This window comes from Schistocerca nitens, chromosome 2 (genome assembly GCF_023898315.1).
Source record: "Schistocerca nitens isolate TAMUIC-IGC-003100 chromosome 2, iqSchNite1.1, whole genome shotgun sequence".
NCBI classification, from domain to species: Eukaryota; Metazoa; Arthropoda; class Insecta; order Orthoptera; family Acrididae; genus Schistocerca; species Schistocerca nitens.
Window position 1 is genome coordinate 249,258,182 of NC_064615.1, and position 17,102 is coordinate 249,275,283.

Genomic DNA, 17,102 nt, shown 5'->3' on the forward strand with positions numbered 1-17,102 from the left:
TTCCTATGGCATCCTTCCTGCTCACCTTGATCAACTTTATACTTAGCACCAACTACTTCACCTTTGAGGGGCAGACATACAAACAGATCAGGGATAGGGACATGGGAACCAGGATGGCTCCTTCTTATGCCAAGCTTTTCATGGGTTGCTTGGAGGGAGCTTTGCTGAGATCCATAAGTCTTCAGCCCCTGGTTTGAATTAGATACACTGATGACATATTTGCCATATGGGATCATTGTGAGGGTGACCTGTTAACACTAGAACGGTGGAGTTACTGACATTCCTAAAATGACGCAAAGGGGTCATTTTGACCCCACATAAATTATTTTCATATTTGACTTAAACAAGTACTTTTTTAGTGTTTGTTAATCCATACTTAATACTTGTAATCACAACAATTATTTACAATTTAATTACTAATTTATATGAAGAACACTGTATGATACAAATTAATTGTTGCTACTGCATACATGTTTCTTAACTATAGATTTTAATTTATTAACTATTCATACATCGTTCTAGACACATTTAGTATATTTGGTCCATTTTACTCTCACATGTGTTTTACAAACAGCTCTGTAGTACTTTTCACTAAAGTCATTTGAAGCTGCTAGATGCGCTTAGCACATGTGACTTCTGTTTCACGTGCACATTTTCCGCACATGGCTTTGTGGCACTTCACACAGCTTTCGCTTGTCTCCTTGCCTTTGCAGAGGCTGATTTGGCACTGCCTCCGCTTTCCAGGTGATTTCAGTCCCTTATCCTCTTCCTTTGCCTGAAGTTCTTGCTCTTTCATTCACTTGAGTTCATTTGCCAGTTGAAGTATGAACATCTTCCTTTCCATTTTCTTGTTCATTACAATGTTACAGATGACTATGCATTTATTGCCATATGTTGTAGAAGACATGCTTTGGCCATCTCCTACATGCAACCTTTGTAGTATATTTTATGTGTCATTTGATCAACCATATCCACCCCATGCTTTGTTGCATTGCAGAACGTCACAGTTTCAGATTTTTTCTTTCCATCCTTGCTTATTGCAACTTCAGCATGCAACGTACTCAGAAGAATCACATTTTTATTCTTCTTTCCTTGGTATACAGTCAAAGTGCAGTCGGTGTTGCCAGTATTGTGCAGTATTGTGGTGGATTGTATTTCAGCATTCAGCTTCCTTGCTTCATTGGGGATTTCATGGCGGATCTTGTTCACTGTACCAACTAATGAAGTTTTCTTTCCTTTTTTGAGTTTTTTAGCAAGTTGAAGAGACGTAAAGAAGTTGTCTGTGGTCACATTTCTTCCTTGATTTACAAATACCTCCATGAGATGCAGAACGATGTATGCTCCAAGTGGTTATTTCTCTCTATGCGTGTCCTCTTTGCCAAGGTATGAGGAAGCATTACGTATATACTTTGTTGTTACATCAACAGCCAACCAGAATTTGAGACCATATTTGTCTGGTTTGTTGGACATGAATTGAATAAACCTGCATCTTGCTTTTCTTGGAACAGTTGCTCATCAATGGTTATATTTTCCCCAGGACAGGAAGCACGAATACTGTTTTCAATGAACTTTCCCCAAATTTCAGATACAAGAGCGAATTTGTTGGCTGCCAGGCATTCAGACCAGGTTGCTTTTTCATCAAAACAGAGAAATCTGAGCAGCTCCTGAAATCTGTCCCTTGGCATAATGTCCCTGATGAAAGCAGGCGCCCAAGAGTGCGACCAGAGATCATCCACAGACATACCTTTTGTGCGCAATACACCCCGAACATGCATGATGGCTATCAGTTTCTCCACTTCCTCCAGTGACACCGTCCAGTCATTGTTCATTGTTTTTTAGTACTTTTCGAGCATCTGATTCTGTGTATTTCTTCATGACATGTAGCATTGCTTCATCAAAAATAAGACAGAAGGCACTGATGACAGAGCTGTCTACTGGTTGGCAAGCATGAGCTGTGGGACCTCCTCTCTCCTTCAGAACATTCATAGCTGACCACCTTCCAGAAGATGAACAATTTTCAATCTCCCACACAGTTCCACCCCTTGCAATCACCTTTGTAGATCCTGCCAACTGTACCTGCTGTGGTGAAAGAGGTGATGATCGATGTGTATCAGTATCTGAATCCTCTTCCACTAAGTGCCCCTCGTTCACAATGTCTTCATCTTCACAAGTGTCAGGTACATAATCATCATCAGTGAAGTCAATTTCCGATTCAACTTCGGGATTCTCTAAGAGGTGTAACACTTCATCAGAAAGTCCACACTGACGATACATGTTCGAAAACGTGTTTCACGGACAAAGACTGCCTGAGTGACACAACATAAGATGTGGTGGACTGGAATGTAAACGTACCAAGTTGCAACAAAGAGGAGCAAATGCTCTGCCTTACTGTTCACTGTTGCCACTGTATTGTTGGATAATTTACTTATATTCAGAAGAGAAATTACAGTGGGGTCAAATTGACCCCTTTCACCATGCTAGGTATACTGAATAAACGCCAAAGAAAATTAAAATATTTTGTAAATACTAAAACATCTTCAGAAAGAGGAGAAAAAAATCAGAAAAAGTCATATAACTTCATTAACAAAGTAAATAAATTGGACATGACAATGAATAAAAAATGTATGACGGGTCATTTTGACCCCCTTCTGCCCTTCTAGTGTTAAATTCCCAGAATTTTTAAATATTCCCCCAATTACAATTCACATTCTCCTGTTCTGAAAACCATGCCACTTTCCTTGATGTTGATCTAACCTCACCGAAGGCCACCTACACATTTATGTCCACGTTAAACCCACTAATGAACAACATTACTTACATTATGACAGTTACCATCCTTTCCACGTCGAATGTTCTCCCTCACACAGCTTTGGTATTCAAGGCACACATATTTGTTCGGATGCAGACTCTTTACAGCAATAAACCACCATTTGCACCTCAACCTTCACTAAACCTAATTACCCCACCAGCCTAGTTCAAAAGCAGATTTTCCGTGTCATCACACCGAATCCTGGTACTGCTGATCCCTCAAAAGAACAACTTTGGAACACACCACTTGTCACTCAGTATTATCCTGGTCTGGAATGTATTAATCAGCTACTTTGACAAGGTCATGACTATCTAAAATCAAGACCTGAAATGAGACCCATTCTGTCTGAGATTTTTGCCCACCACACCTAGAATAGCTTTTCGTCACCCTCCCAGTCTCCACAATATCCCGGTCAGATACTATGCTCCTTTTGCACCCATGTCCTTCCCCTATGGCTTCTACCGCTGTCACCATCCTTGCTGCAAGACTTGCTCTATGCGCCCTCCTACCACCAACTATAGCAGCCCTGTAACTGGCAAAACATATACTATCAAAGGGAGAGAAACCTGTGAAACGACATGTCATATACCAGCTGTTATGTAAACACTGTTCGGCCTCTTACGTCGGCATGACTACCACCAAATTATCAGTTAGACACAGGATGTGTACTGACAACACACAATATCCTGTTGCAGAGCATGCTCTGCAAAACGACAGTCATGACCTTAGTGACTGTTTCACCACATGGACCACCTGAATTCTTCCCCTAAACACCAGTTTCTTAGAACTCTGCAGGTGGGAACTAGTGCTGCAACATGTCCTTGGTTCTCACCACCCACATGGCTTTATTTACGTTAATTTCTTCTGTCTCAGCATTTCTTCACAGTAAATACTCCTTTCTTCACTCTACACTCTATTTTAGTTTTATACATCTTTCATTTTCTGTCCTGTCTATTTTTCACTACCCCCCCTCCCCCACCTATGCTACGTACAATGCACTCAGCTTATCAGTCTTATTAACTCGTATATGATGTATTAGCAGTACTCTCTGTCTTGCACATTGCCCCAAATTTCACCTCTAAGCTCTCAGATTTTCCAAATTTTCCAATATCATTTGGTGAAGTCTCCAACAATCAGTCTTTCCTTCTCACCCCATTTGGTAAGTCCATCCTGACCCCGCAGTTCTGGGTGACTTTTCCGAAGTCTGCCGCTTTTCCTACACCTCTCCAGTGCCTCTTTCTTCACCCCTCTTCCTTCCCCTTCAACCCTATTGCTGGATGAATGAGCCACTGGCTCCGAAAGCTTGCATAGGTATAACCTTCTTTTGTGTGCCTGTTCTGCTACTGCTTGGTAAGTAAATTTTTTATTCATCCAGATACATTATACTGTCAAGAACTGATTATTTTTGTTGCAATGATACTTGGCATTCAGAAATTCCATAGTTTTCTTTGTAGCACAAAATTTCTCCCCTTTACTGTTCATAAACAACTGACTGGAAAAGAGCACCGGTAGTTCCAGTTTTTAAGAAGGGTCGTCAAGCAGATGCACAAAACTATAGGCCTATATCTCTGACATCGATCTGTTGTAGAATTTTAGAACATGTTTTTTGCTCACGTATCATGTCATTTCTGGAAACCAAGAATCTACTCTGTAAGAATCAACATGGACTCCGAAAACAGCGATCGTGTGAGAGCCAACTTGCTTTATTTGTTCATGAGACCCAGAAAATATTAGATACAGGCTCCCAGGTAGATGCCATTTTCCTTGACTTCCAGAAGGCGTTCGATACAGTTCCGCACTGTCGCCTGATAAACAAAGTAAGAGCCTACGGAATATCAGACCAGCTGTGTGGCTGGATTGAAGAGTTTTTAGCAAACAGAACACAGCATGTTGTTCTCAATGGAGAGACGTCTACAGATTTTAAAGTAACCTCTGGCGTGCCATAGGGGAGTGTTATGGGACCATTGCTTTTCAAAATATATATAAATGACCTAGTCGGTAAGTGTCGGAAGTTCCATGCGGCTTTTCGCGGATGATGCTGTAGTGTACAAAAAAGTTGCAGCATTAGAAAATTGCAACGAAATGCAGGAAGATCTGCAGCGGATAGACACTTGGTGCAGGGAGTGGCAACTGACCCTTAACACAAACAAATGCAATGTATTGCAAATACGTAGAAAGAAGGATCCTTTATTGTATGATTATACGATAGTGGAACAAACACCAGTAGCAGTTACTTCTGTAAAATATCTGGGAGTATGCGTACGGAACGATTTGAAGTGGAATGATCATATAAAATTAATTGTTGGTAAGGCGGGTGCCAGGCTGAGGTTAATTGGAAGATTCCTTAGAAAATGTAGTCCATCAACAAATGAGGTGCCTTACAAAACACTCGTTCGACCTATACTTGAGTATTGCTCATAAGTGTGGGATCCGTACCAGGTTGGGTTGACAGAGGAGATAGAGAAGATCCAAAGAAGAGCGGCGCGTTTCGTCACAGGGTTATTTGGTAAGAGTGATAGCATTACGGAGATGTTTAGCAAACTCAAGTGGCAGACTCTGCACGAGAGGCACTCTGCATCGCGGTGTAGCTTGCTGTCCAGGTTTTGAGAGGGTGCGTTTCTGGATGAGGTATCGAATATATTGCTTCCCCCTACTTATACCTCCCGAGGAGATCACGAATGTAAAATTAGAGAGATTCGAGCGCGCATGAGGGTTTCTGGCAGTCGTTCTCCCCGCGAACCATACGCGGCTGGAACAGGAAAGGGAGGCAATTACAGTGGCACATAAAGTGCCCTCTGCCACACACCGTTGGGTGGCTTGCGGAGTATAAATGTAGATGTAGATGTAGATTTACTCATTTGGCTCTAAGAGCTGACTTGCTGGGGGGAAAAAGGATGAATGCTGCCACAGCTGAGTCTTCTTCCTAAGAAATTATACAATTCATTATCAGCTGACAGCACATGTTAATGCCAGTGGCCAATTCCTGTCTACCTAGGTGGACAGACTCCACATCTGACTCGCGGGAAACACTGTATTTACAAACCAATGGCATCGTGCAAAATGGTCTGTATTATTTTCCCTCACAATAACCATAACTGCAAAGGACATGGCTGAGGACCATCTTCTTAACCAAAATATATTTGCCAAAGTTGGTCAGAACACCTCCCACCCCACTCCATTCCATAACTCAGCACATACTTTTCTCTAAAAGCAGGGAGTACTAATGCTGACAACAGACGATGACAACTGTCAGCTCTTCATCCCACTGCCACTGTGTTATAAACCTCAAGCACACTGACCATTGGGGGATGAAAACATAAAGATGCTTGCAAGGTGGCTTGCCTACTGACTTGGCATCACATGTGACATAGGGAGGACAGCCCACTCCTGCGTGATCTGTGTGCCAACTCTGTCAGCACCCCTGCAGTAATTCCACACATGGTTCATGCTGCAGGGAGAAAGTAAATGTAGACTTTGCTGGCCCATTCCTCGGAGAGAGGTGTCTCATCATCACTGACTCATACTCCAAATTTCCACGTCTTTCGAATCGAATGGCGAATACCACAGCGAGTGAACAATAAATGCCTTGCAGAAAATATTCCCCAGAAACAATTGTTTTGGACAATAGCTCTAAATTCTCATCTAGTCTGTTAAAGGATTTCTACTTTCAGAATGGTATAACACACCTCACCATTATACCATTCCACCAAGCCTCCAATGGTGAAGTTGAACACCTTTAAGGTGTAGGTGTGAAAAAGGATATGGGCCAACCAAAAGCCAAGTTCCAGAATGAGATTTTCACTCTGCAGCGGAGTGTGCGCTGATATGAAACTTCCTGGCAGATTAAAACTGTGTGCCCGACCGAGACTCGAACTCGGGACCTTTGCCTTTCGCGGGCAAGTGCTCTACCAACTGAGCTACCGAAGCACGACTCACGCCCGGTACTCACAGCTTTACTTCTGCCAGTACCTCGTCTCCTACCTTCCAAACTTTACAGAAGCTCTCCTGCGAACCTTGCAGAACTAGCACTCCTGAAAGAAAGGATATTGCGGAGACATGGCTTAGCCACAGCCTGGGGGATGTTTCCAGAATCAGATTTTCACTCTGCAGCGGAGTGTGCGCTGATATGAAACTTCCTGGCAGATTAAAACTGTGTGCCCGACCGAGACTCGAACTCGGGACCTTTGCCTTTCGCGGGCAAGTACTCTACCAACTGAGCTACCGAAGCACGACTCACGTCCGGTACTCACAGCTTTACTTCTGCCAGTACCTCGTCTCCTACCTTCCAAACTTTACAGAAGCTCTCCTGCGAACCTTGCAGAACTAGCACTCCTGAAAGAAAGGATATTGCGGAGACATGGCTTAGCCACAGCCTGGGGGATGTTTCCAGAATGAGATTTTCACTCTGCAGCGGAGTGTGCGCTGATATGAAACTTCCTGGCAGATTAAAACTGTGTGCCCGACCGAGACTCGAACTCGGGCCCTTTGCCTTTCGCGGGCAAGTGCTCTACCAACTGAGCTACCGAAGCACGACTCACGCCCGGTACTCACAGCTTTACTTCTACCAGTACCTCGTCTCCTGGCAGAAGTAAAGCTGTGAGTACCGGGCGTGAGTCGTGCTTCGGTAGCTCAGTTGGTAGAGCACTTGCCCGCGAAAGGCAAAGGTCCCGAGTTCGAGTCTCGGTCGGGCACACAGTTTTAATCTGCCAGGAGGTTTCAAAAGCCAAGTTCCTGATATCCTACTGGACCACACTAATCCAGGGACGCACTTTGTAGAACTGCTGCATCACCACCACACACGCTATGGTCTCCAGTGGCCTGCAACACACCCATGCCAGCCCAACTATCATTCCCAATACTCTCTGGGTGCAGAGGTATGGGCTCATACCTTCACAAGAGTTCCAGGATGGCTAGCAAGCCTCATAAGAACTGCCCACCAACAGCAGGTGTGCACCTTAGAAGCCTGGCACCTCGCCAGTTTGGTATGCAAACCTTCTGTTCCCAGGCCTAGCAGCTCACACCTCAAGCCAACCACCACTGTCCCTGAAGTCAGCTCTGTATAACTCTAGAAATCAGACAGAGACAGGGCAACAGCCGCAGGTCCAGCGATGTTGAAGCAGGGCCTCCACAGAGTACAACCCCTTCCCACCTCCAGCACCAATGACTCCCAGTGGGGACCTGGAAACTGGAACACCAGTACCAGCCAGATCCAGCATCATGAGGACACTCTCACCAAAAGCGAAAGGTGCAGCACAACCAAAGACACCAATTGATGCTGAGATGAACCCCTAGCTGGCCTGCCTACCCACATGAACTCTCCACCCCCCCTCTTCCCCTCCCCCACTACCATTATGGTGATCTGGCTACTGATGAGAACAACTTCAACCTTGCAGGCCAGCTAAAGGCAAGAGGGATGCTATATTTGCTTCCTCAAACAGTGAGATCAATAGTCTGTAATATACTTTGCCAAAGATGTCACCTGCGGCCATTAGGAGGTGCCCACGAGCAATAAAATGGCCTGGCCTCTGACGTGCAAAAAATATAACTGACCTCCTTGTCAGCATTAACTCCCATTGCATTATTCTGCACTCTAGTACCTAATTCACTGAAACTATACATACATGATCAAACTGTTTATTGGATTTAACTTGAACAAGACTTCAGATTGCAAATTCAGTCTGTTGCCAAACTTGAATGATCACACAGTATCTGGATTCTTCTCTTCTGTGTCCACAACTTTATGATGTCCCGGTGTGAACTGGTTTTGTGAACTGTCAAGTGATAACTGTGCATCCATCCTTACTATACAACAGAGATTGTTTATTGCACTTTAGCAAATTTTTGTTTGAACAATGTTTTCTCCATTTCCTGAAAAATAACCTAAGAAGGATATGTTCATTTTGCACTGAGATATCTAATATATGGAAGAATAAAATACAGTACTTGAAATGATACAGTAAATTTCAAATGACAGATATAAGAATACACACAACAGAATAGCCCAGTCACTAACCTTTACTCTTGTGACGAATCGGCAGAATTTTTGGAAGATCTAATGAACGCACAATTTTCTTGATATCCTGAATTCTTTCCTTGACCTTCTCCATATGTGCTGTAAGGTGTGAAGTAATGAACAAATATGATGTGCCAAACAAAATAAAAGCCACTGCTACAGCACCCTTTGTTCTGAATGCTGTTCCAGGTCGAACACTGTAGCTTGCCTCCTCAGCAACTGTGAATGGAAAAAAAATCATCAAAATCATACAAATGAAATAGAATGAATCACAGTAACTGAAACAACTTGCTATTAATATGTACATGTCTACATACATACAATTACTTATCGCAAAAACTACAAAAATGTGGCAAGTCTAACTGCAAAATTTACTGAACAGAACAGTCACAAAACAGGATAAGGACCAGGCTCTCTTTCAAAACCACAGAAGAATATTCTGGAGACAGAAAGAAAGCATCAACATATCAAACACTGAAAAAGGGATAAGAAAATTAAGCGTCGCACTACACCTCACATTACTGTAACTCAAAGAATTTCTGCATCATGTGGAAAGAGATAACAGGAGACCAGAAAGGTAAAGAAAATAAATATAACTACATGACAAAAAAGTAAGTTACTCCAAACCTTTACAAGGTTTTGTTGATATTTTAATTGGTCATCATTTATTACTTTGATCACCTTATATCCTATTTTTACCTGCATTTTTTGGTGTTTTCCCAGTTTTCAGTTCTCATATTTGACCTATCACCTGCGTCAAGTTTACTATTAGCACTGTTGCATTTAAATCTAGGATATTTCATTATGTTTATTTCTATTTCCTTTTTGTGGTTTCATCTCTCTTGAAATAGGGCTTGCAATGCCATTTCCACCTGTTCACCTTTGATTTTACTAAAATATTTTCCTGTTTCCCATCAACTTCATCTCACCTGAAATAATCTCAGTTGTTGTTGTTGTGGTCTTCAGTCCTGAGACTGGTACCATGCAGCTCTCCATGCTACTCTATCCTGTGCAAGCTGCTTCATCTCCCAGTAACTACCGCAACCTACATCCTTCTGAATCTGTTTAGTGTATTCATCTCTTAGTCTCCCTCTACGATTTTTACCCTCCACGCTGCCCTCCAATACTAAATTGGTGATCCCTTGATGTCTCAGAACATGTCCTACCAACCGATCCCTTCTTCTAGTCAAGTTGTGCCACAAAATTCTCTTCTCCCCAATCCTATTCAATAACTACTCATTAGTTATGTGATCTACCCATCTAATCTTCAGCATTCTTCTGTAGCACCACATTTCAAAAGCTTCTATTCTCTTCTTGTCCAAACTATTTATCGCCCATGATTCACTTCCATACATGGCTACACTCCATACAAATACTTTTAGAAATGACTTCCTCACCTTTAAATCTATACTTGATGTTAACAAATTTCTCTTCTTCAGAAACGCTTTCCTTGCCATTGCCAGTCTACATTTTATATCCTCTCTACTTCGACCATCATCAGTTATTTTGTTCCCCAAATAGCAAAACTCCTTTACTACTTTAAGTGTCTCATTTCCTAATCTAATTCCCTCAGCATCACCTGACTTAATTCGACTACATTCCATTATCCTTGTTTTGCTTTTGTTGCTGTTCATCTTATACCCTCCTTTCAAGACACTGTCCATTCCGATCAACTGCTCTTCCAAGTCCTTTGCCGTCTCTGACGGAATTACAATGTCATCGGCAAACCTCAAAGTTTTTACTTCTTCTCCATGGATTTTAATACCTACTCCGAATTTTTCTTTTGTTTCCTTCACTGCTTGCTCAATATACAGATTGAATAACATCGGGGAGAAGCTACAACCCTGTCTCACTCCCTTCCCAACCACTGCTTCCCTTTCGTATCCCTTGACTCTTATAAGTGCCATCTGGTTTCTGCACAAATTGTAAATAGCCTTTTGCTCTCTGTATTTTACCCCTGCCACCTTCAGAATTTGAAAGAGAGTATTCCAGTTAACATTGTCAAACGCTTTCTCTAAGTCTACAAATGCTAGAAACGTAGGTTTGCCTTTCCTTAATCTAGCTTCTAAGATAAGTCGTAGGGTCAGTATTGCCTCACGCGTTCCAATATTTCTACGGAATACAAACTGATCTTCCCCAAGGTCGGCTTCTATTAGTTTTTCCATTCGTCTGTAAAGAATTCGTGTTAGTATTTTGCAGCTGTGACTTATTAAACTGATAGTTCGGTAATTTTCGCATCTGTCAACACCTGCTTTCTTTGGGATTGGAATTATTACATTCTTCTTGAAGTCTGAGGGTATTTCGCCTGTCTCATATATTTTGCTCAGCAGATGGTAGAGTTTTGTCAGGACTGGCTCTCCCAAGGCGGTCAGTAGTTCTAATGGAATGTTGTCTACTCCTGGGGCCTTGTTTCGACTCAGGTCTTTTAGTGCTTTATCAAACTTTTCACGCAGTATCATATCTCCCATTTCATCTTCATCTACATCCTCTTCCACTTCCATAATATTGTCCTCAAGAACATCGCCCTTATATAGACCCTCTATATACTCCTTCCACCTTTCTGCTTTCCCTTCTTTGCTTAGAACTGGGTTTCCATCTGAGCTCTTGATATTCATACAAGTGGTTCTCTTTTCTCCAAAGGTCTCTTTAATTTGCCTGTAGGCAGTATCTATCTTACCCCTAGTGAGATAAGCCTCTACATCCTTACATTTGTCCTCTAGCCATCCCTGCTTAGCCATTTTGCACTTCCTGCCGATCTCATTTTTGAGACGTTTGTATTCCCTTCTGCCTGCTTCATTTACTGCATTTTTATATTTTCTCCTTTCATCAATTAAGTTCAATATTTCTTCTGTTACCCAAGGATTTCTAGTAGCCCTCGTCTTTTTACCTACTTCATCATCTGCTGCCTTCACTATTTCATCCCTCAAAGCTACCCATTCTTCTTCTACTGTATTTCTTTCCCCCATTCGTGTCAGTTGTTCCCTCATGCTCTCCCTGAAACTCTGTACAACCTCCGGTTTAGTCAGTTTATCCAGGTCCCATCTCCTTAAATTCCCACCTTTTTTCAGTTTCTTCAGTTTTAATCTACAGTTCATAACCAATAGATTGTGGTCAGAGTCCAAATCTGCCTCTGGAAATGTCTTACAATTTAAAACCTGGTTCCTAAATCTCTGTCTTACCATTATATAATCTATCTGAAACCTGTCAGTATCTCCAGGCTTCTTCCATGCATACAACCTTCTTTTATGATTCTTGAACCAAGTGTTAGCTATAATTAAGTTACGCTCTGTGCAAAATTCTACCAGGCGGCTTCCTCTTTCATTTCTTCCCCCCAATCCATATTCAACTACTATGTTTCCTTCTCTTCCTTTTCCTACTACTGAATTCCAGTCACCCATGACTATAAAATTTTCGTCTCCCTTCACTATCTGATTAATTTCTTTTATTTCATCATACATTCCTTCAATTTCTTCGTCATCTGCAGAGCTAGTTGGCATATAAACTTGTACTATTGTAGTAGGTGTGGGCTTCGTGTCTATCTTAGCCACAATAATGCGTTCACTATGCTGTTTGTAGTAGCTTATCCGCACTCCTATTTTTTTTTATTCATTATTAAACCTACTCCTGCATTACCTCTATTTGATTTTGTATTTATAACCCTGTATTCGCCTGACCAAAAGTCTTGTTCCTCCTGCCACCGAACTTCACTAATTCCCACTATATCTAACTTTAACCTACCCATTTCCCTTTTTAAATTTTCTAACCTACTTACCCAATTAAGGGATCTGACATTCCATGCTCTGATCCGTAGAACACCAGTTTTCTTTCTCCTGATATCAACGTCCTCTTGAGTAATCCCTGCCCGGAGATCCGAAGGGGGGGACCATTTTACCTCCGGAATATTTTACCCAAGAGGACGCCATCATCATGTAACCATACAGTAAAGCTGCATGCCCCCGGGAAAAATTACGGCCATAGTTTCCCCTTGCTTTCATCCGTTCACAGTACCAGCACAGCAAGGCCGTTTTGGTTAGTGTTACAAGGCCAGATCAGTCAATCATCCAGACTGTTGCCCCTGCAACTACTGAAAAGGCTGCTGCCCCTCTTCACGAACCACACGTTTGTCTGGCCTCTCAACAGATACCCCTCCATTGTGGTTGCACCTACGGTACGGATATCTGTATAGCTGAGGCACGCAAGCCTCCCCACCAACGGCAAGGTCCATGGTTCATTGGGGTGATTGAGACTTTCTTGAAATTTTATGAGCATCTGTGATATGAATCTTCTAAAGGGTGCAAGTTCCGGCTTATCTGAATTATCCTCTTTCAAATGTAGTTCAGACACCAAATTAAAACATTATATGAGCTGTTCTCCTTATCACCAGTACCATTTATTGGGTTGGTACATAAGTTCGTAGCATTTTTGTTCCACGTTTTGGTGCTTTATACACTGTCCTTTTCAGATAGTGATTGGAGCTGCAGACGCTAGAAGATGGGAGTGTTAACTGGAGAAATTGGAACATTAATTCTGTTTGCATTCAATAGGGAGACGACAGCAGTGGAGGCAGCCAGGAACATTTGCACTGAGCCTGGGCATAGGCCATTGGAAATAGCATGAGAAAAAATGGTTTTCTCGTTTCAAGAAGGATCGATTCGATGTTAGTGACTCTCCATGTTCAGGAAGGCCTTTGGGGTTTAAATGCATTAATCCACAATGATCCATATCAGTCTACTCAAGAACTGCCAAATATGGTGTACTCAAGAACTGGAAAATGTGATGAACTGTGATCATTCCACTGTCGTGTGACTTTTGCTTGCAATGAGGAAGATTCAAAAATCAAGTTTACAGGTACTGTGTGCTGTAAGCCAAAATCACAACAACAACAAAAAAAATCAGCAGGTCGCCATATGTGCATCTCTGCTTGCCTGTCATTGATTGGCTCGTCCACAACACTGACCATTCCTATCCTGTATCATTACTGATGACAAGAAATTGTCTTTATGCTAACAAAAGGAAAAGGAAGAAATGGTTGAGCCCAAACAAAGCAGCAACTCCCCTTACAAAGACTTGTGCACATCCACAAAAGTTAATGTTATGGATGTGGTGGAACAGCAATGGTGTGAAGTACTACGAATTGTTTCCCTGAGGTGTAATAATCATTGTCAACATCTGAGATGTCTTGCAGATGCAATCCAAGAACAATGACCAGGAAGACTGTGTGAAATGATGCTACTAGACGATAATTCCCACATGCATTCTGCTAGACTGACAAACACTATACAGGAGCTGGGTTGGGAAGTCCTTCTACACCCATTTTATTCACCTGATCTTGCACCCTCAGACTTTCACTTTTTCTGCTCTCTATTGAACAACCTTCAAAGAACTTCCTTTCCAGATGAAAATGCACTCCAAACGTGACTCTACGAGGGCTTCGCCTCAAAACCACATGATTTCTGCAGTCGCAGAATAGAAAAGTTACCCCAGAACTGGCAGATTGTTGTAAATAGTGAAGAAGAAGAATTATTGGTGATTAAAGTATCTGTTATGTTTATTAAACCTATGGAAAAGCACTACTGATTCATGCACCAACTCAATATATCCACATTATTCATTTTAAAGATGAGTATCAAATGTGAAGTACTTGTCATTAGACTCAAATGTGTGATCAAATACTACATGAAGCACCTGACTAATAAAATGCATGCTCACACTAAATTTCCTCCGATAGCCCTTTGTATAATATCCACATTCTCTGCAAGAGTATTCTCCTGACAAAAAATATCAAATCTACCAATCTAAGTATCCTAGAATGTGTCACATAGAGTGCCATCACTGGACTATCAAAAAATCTGTGAAACAATGAATCCTTATACACCATATGACTGACAGGTGGATTTCCAAGACTGGCACAGAAAACAGTTTCTATCAGCACGAGTTGCATGTGCAATGAAATCTAGGGAAAAATCAATTTGTCAATAATGAGGTCATTATACACAGAACACTAGCTTATTAGGAAAATGAAGAAAAAAGTAAATAGTGGTGGTTGTGAGCTATTAAGAGCACCATCACTATTTAGTTTAGTGACTTAATTAGAATGAGTGGATGGAAATCAGAAGCTTGCTTCTCCTGAATGTGGATCCAGTCCACTGCACCACTCAAATGGTAACAAGACTATCCGTTATTTTACATGAGTGTACTGTAGTGGAAGGCTGCAATGACAGTTAGTGCTTACTCACTGCCTAACATCAAAAACCAGTTAGCATATAAGAACCTACAGGTTGGATGTTTATCGGTATGTTCTTTAAACACTTACATCAACTCATTTCCTTTACTAATTTCTCTGTTACAGGTTTTCATGTATGTTCTCTTGCTTTTTTTTTTCTTTCCAAGAGTTTATATTATTACTGCTGTTTTAAGCCTAGCTAGCAGTGTGTGGTGCCCTCCAAGTTAGAAGCTAGCTACACTAAGTGTCATAACACATAGACATCTGTCATTCTCTTAACAATGTAACCACCTATCTTGTGAGAGTTATTGAGTTTTTAAAAATAAATAATATTCCAATGAAGAGTTAATATAATAACCACTTTGGTGCATAATCACAAAACTTATGTGAATGACTTAACTATATTGCAAAAAATATATTCACATGGAAATAAAGCATCAAATTGAAAAGAAAGAAATTTCATACAAAGACAAAAAAGTATCTGCAGTTTCTACACAGTTTTAAATATAGCGTGAGTCAACCAGGACTTTACAACTTAGAATGATATAGAAATGTATTGAGATAACTTACAGAAACCGTAGATGTGTCATTTTGTAACAAACAAGCTCATGTTTCACATAAAAGTGTCAAGTGTCATGTGACTATTATTTGTTGATGTGGAAAACATCCCATCAGTAATCAATTTCCTCCTACACTTGTTGCAGCAAATCAGGTGTAACATGTGAAACAGCAGCTTAGAGATCCGATTTTTCAGGTTGCCTAAACTGTCTGGCATGGGAGGAACATACACATAGTCTTTAATGATACCTTGGAGAAACAAATTCAGTGGTGCCAAGCATGGGAAGTGAGATGGCCATGCAATCATCAACATGTGGGTAACCTGGTAATTTATCATGTCACAGTGAAAAAACTGTCTCACAAAGTTCTTGTGCCAAGAGTAAACTATAGGCCTGCTTGGAGGTTTTTCATCATATTCGGTGCAAAATTTACGCCGAACAGCAGAGTTCACTTCATGACACACACACACACACACACACACACACACACACACACACACACACACACACACACACACAGCAACCAGCTCTTCACTGGTGAAAGTAGCCATTTTTACTGTGAACTATGCTGGTGCTCCTGGTGCCGGAATGGGGTACTGAGGCATTACGTGAATCAAACTTGAGGCTGTTTGCTATAAAATGACACATTTACCAATTCTGTAAGTTATCTCAATAAATTTCTGTATCATTCCAAAGTTGTAAAATCCTTTTTGACTCAGCCTGTATAGAGAAAAAGTACTTCTCTTAAAAAAAAATTGCAATATGAGAAAACAGTCCTTACCAGAACAAAACCATAAGAGATCACGCCGTATAAACACAGCAAGATGCAGTGTTCCTAGTGCTGCTGAATGGAGCAGGAGATGTGAAGGTCCAAGCGTTTCCTGTAAACTCACTTCCCACTCAAACCTCTCTGAATAGCTCTCTTGAGTGCCAATTGCAACAACATCTGGGACGTGTTCTAAAGTTGCTGGGAGCATGAAGTCATTAAGTTCATGTGGAGGAGGCTGAAATATCATTGACCATTCATTATTTATGTCATAAACAGAAACTAGACTAAAGATGTACAGGGTGTATGTAAAAGAGAATGACCAGAACAGTTTCTGCAACATTGGAAAAAAGACAGTTTGTTAGAAAATAACAAGTTCTTTTAAACATGGGCATCTGTTGCAGCAGCAAAAATATAAACTTGAAAAACAATGAATTTAGTGGTAATATATTGGTGACATTATGGTATGAAGGAATGAATAACCAAAAACCATGGAGAGCCATAATAAAGATTCAAATTCCAAAGCAAGCACATAGCACGAAAATGCAGGCTGTGAAGCTTCAATAATATTTAGTTCTGAAAATGAAATGTCTTCAAGGTGTAGTGACAATGACAAAAGAAACATACTACTGTTTTGTCAACTTGTAGAGCTGTTACTTGAGACCACTCTGTTGGCTCAAATGTTTTTTTGAAATTTAGGACTACTGCCTGCACCTACAGTTCCCCTGATGAAA

The 17,102-nt window shown here is 41.2% G+C and overlaps 1 protein-coding gene across 1 annotated transcript in view; it reads right to left on the reverse strand.

The window, feature by feature from the left end:
- LOC126234339 (inositol polyphosphate 5-phosphatase E) overlaps window positions 1–17,102 on the reverse strand; it is a 72,044-nt gene that overhangs the window by 14,282 nt on the left and 40,660 nt on the right. Inside the window, exons 3-4 of the mRNA XM_049943023.1 lie at window positions 16,384–16,606; window positions 8,823–9,041 (exon numbers count right to left, since the gene is read on the reverse strand). Of these exons, the coding sequence (XP_049798980.1) occupies window positions 8,823–9,041; window positions 16,384–16,606 (442 nt within the window). The remainder of the gene's footprint in view (window positions 1–8,822; window positions 9,042–16,383; window positions 16,607–17,102) is intronic.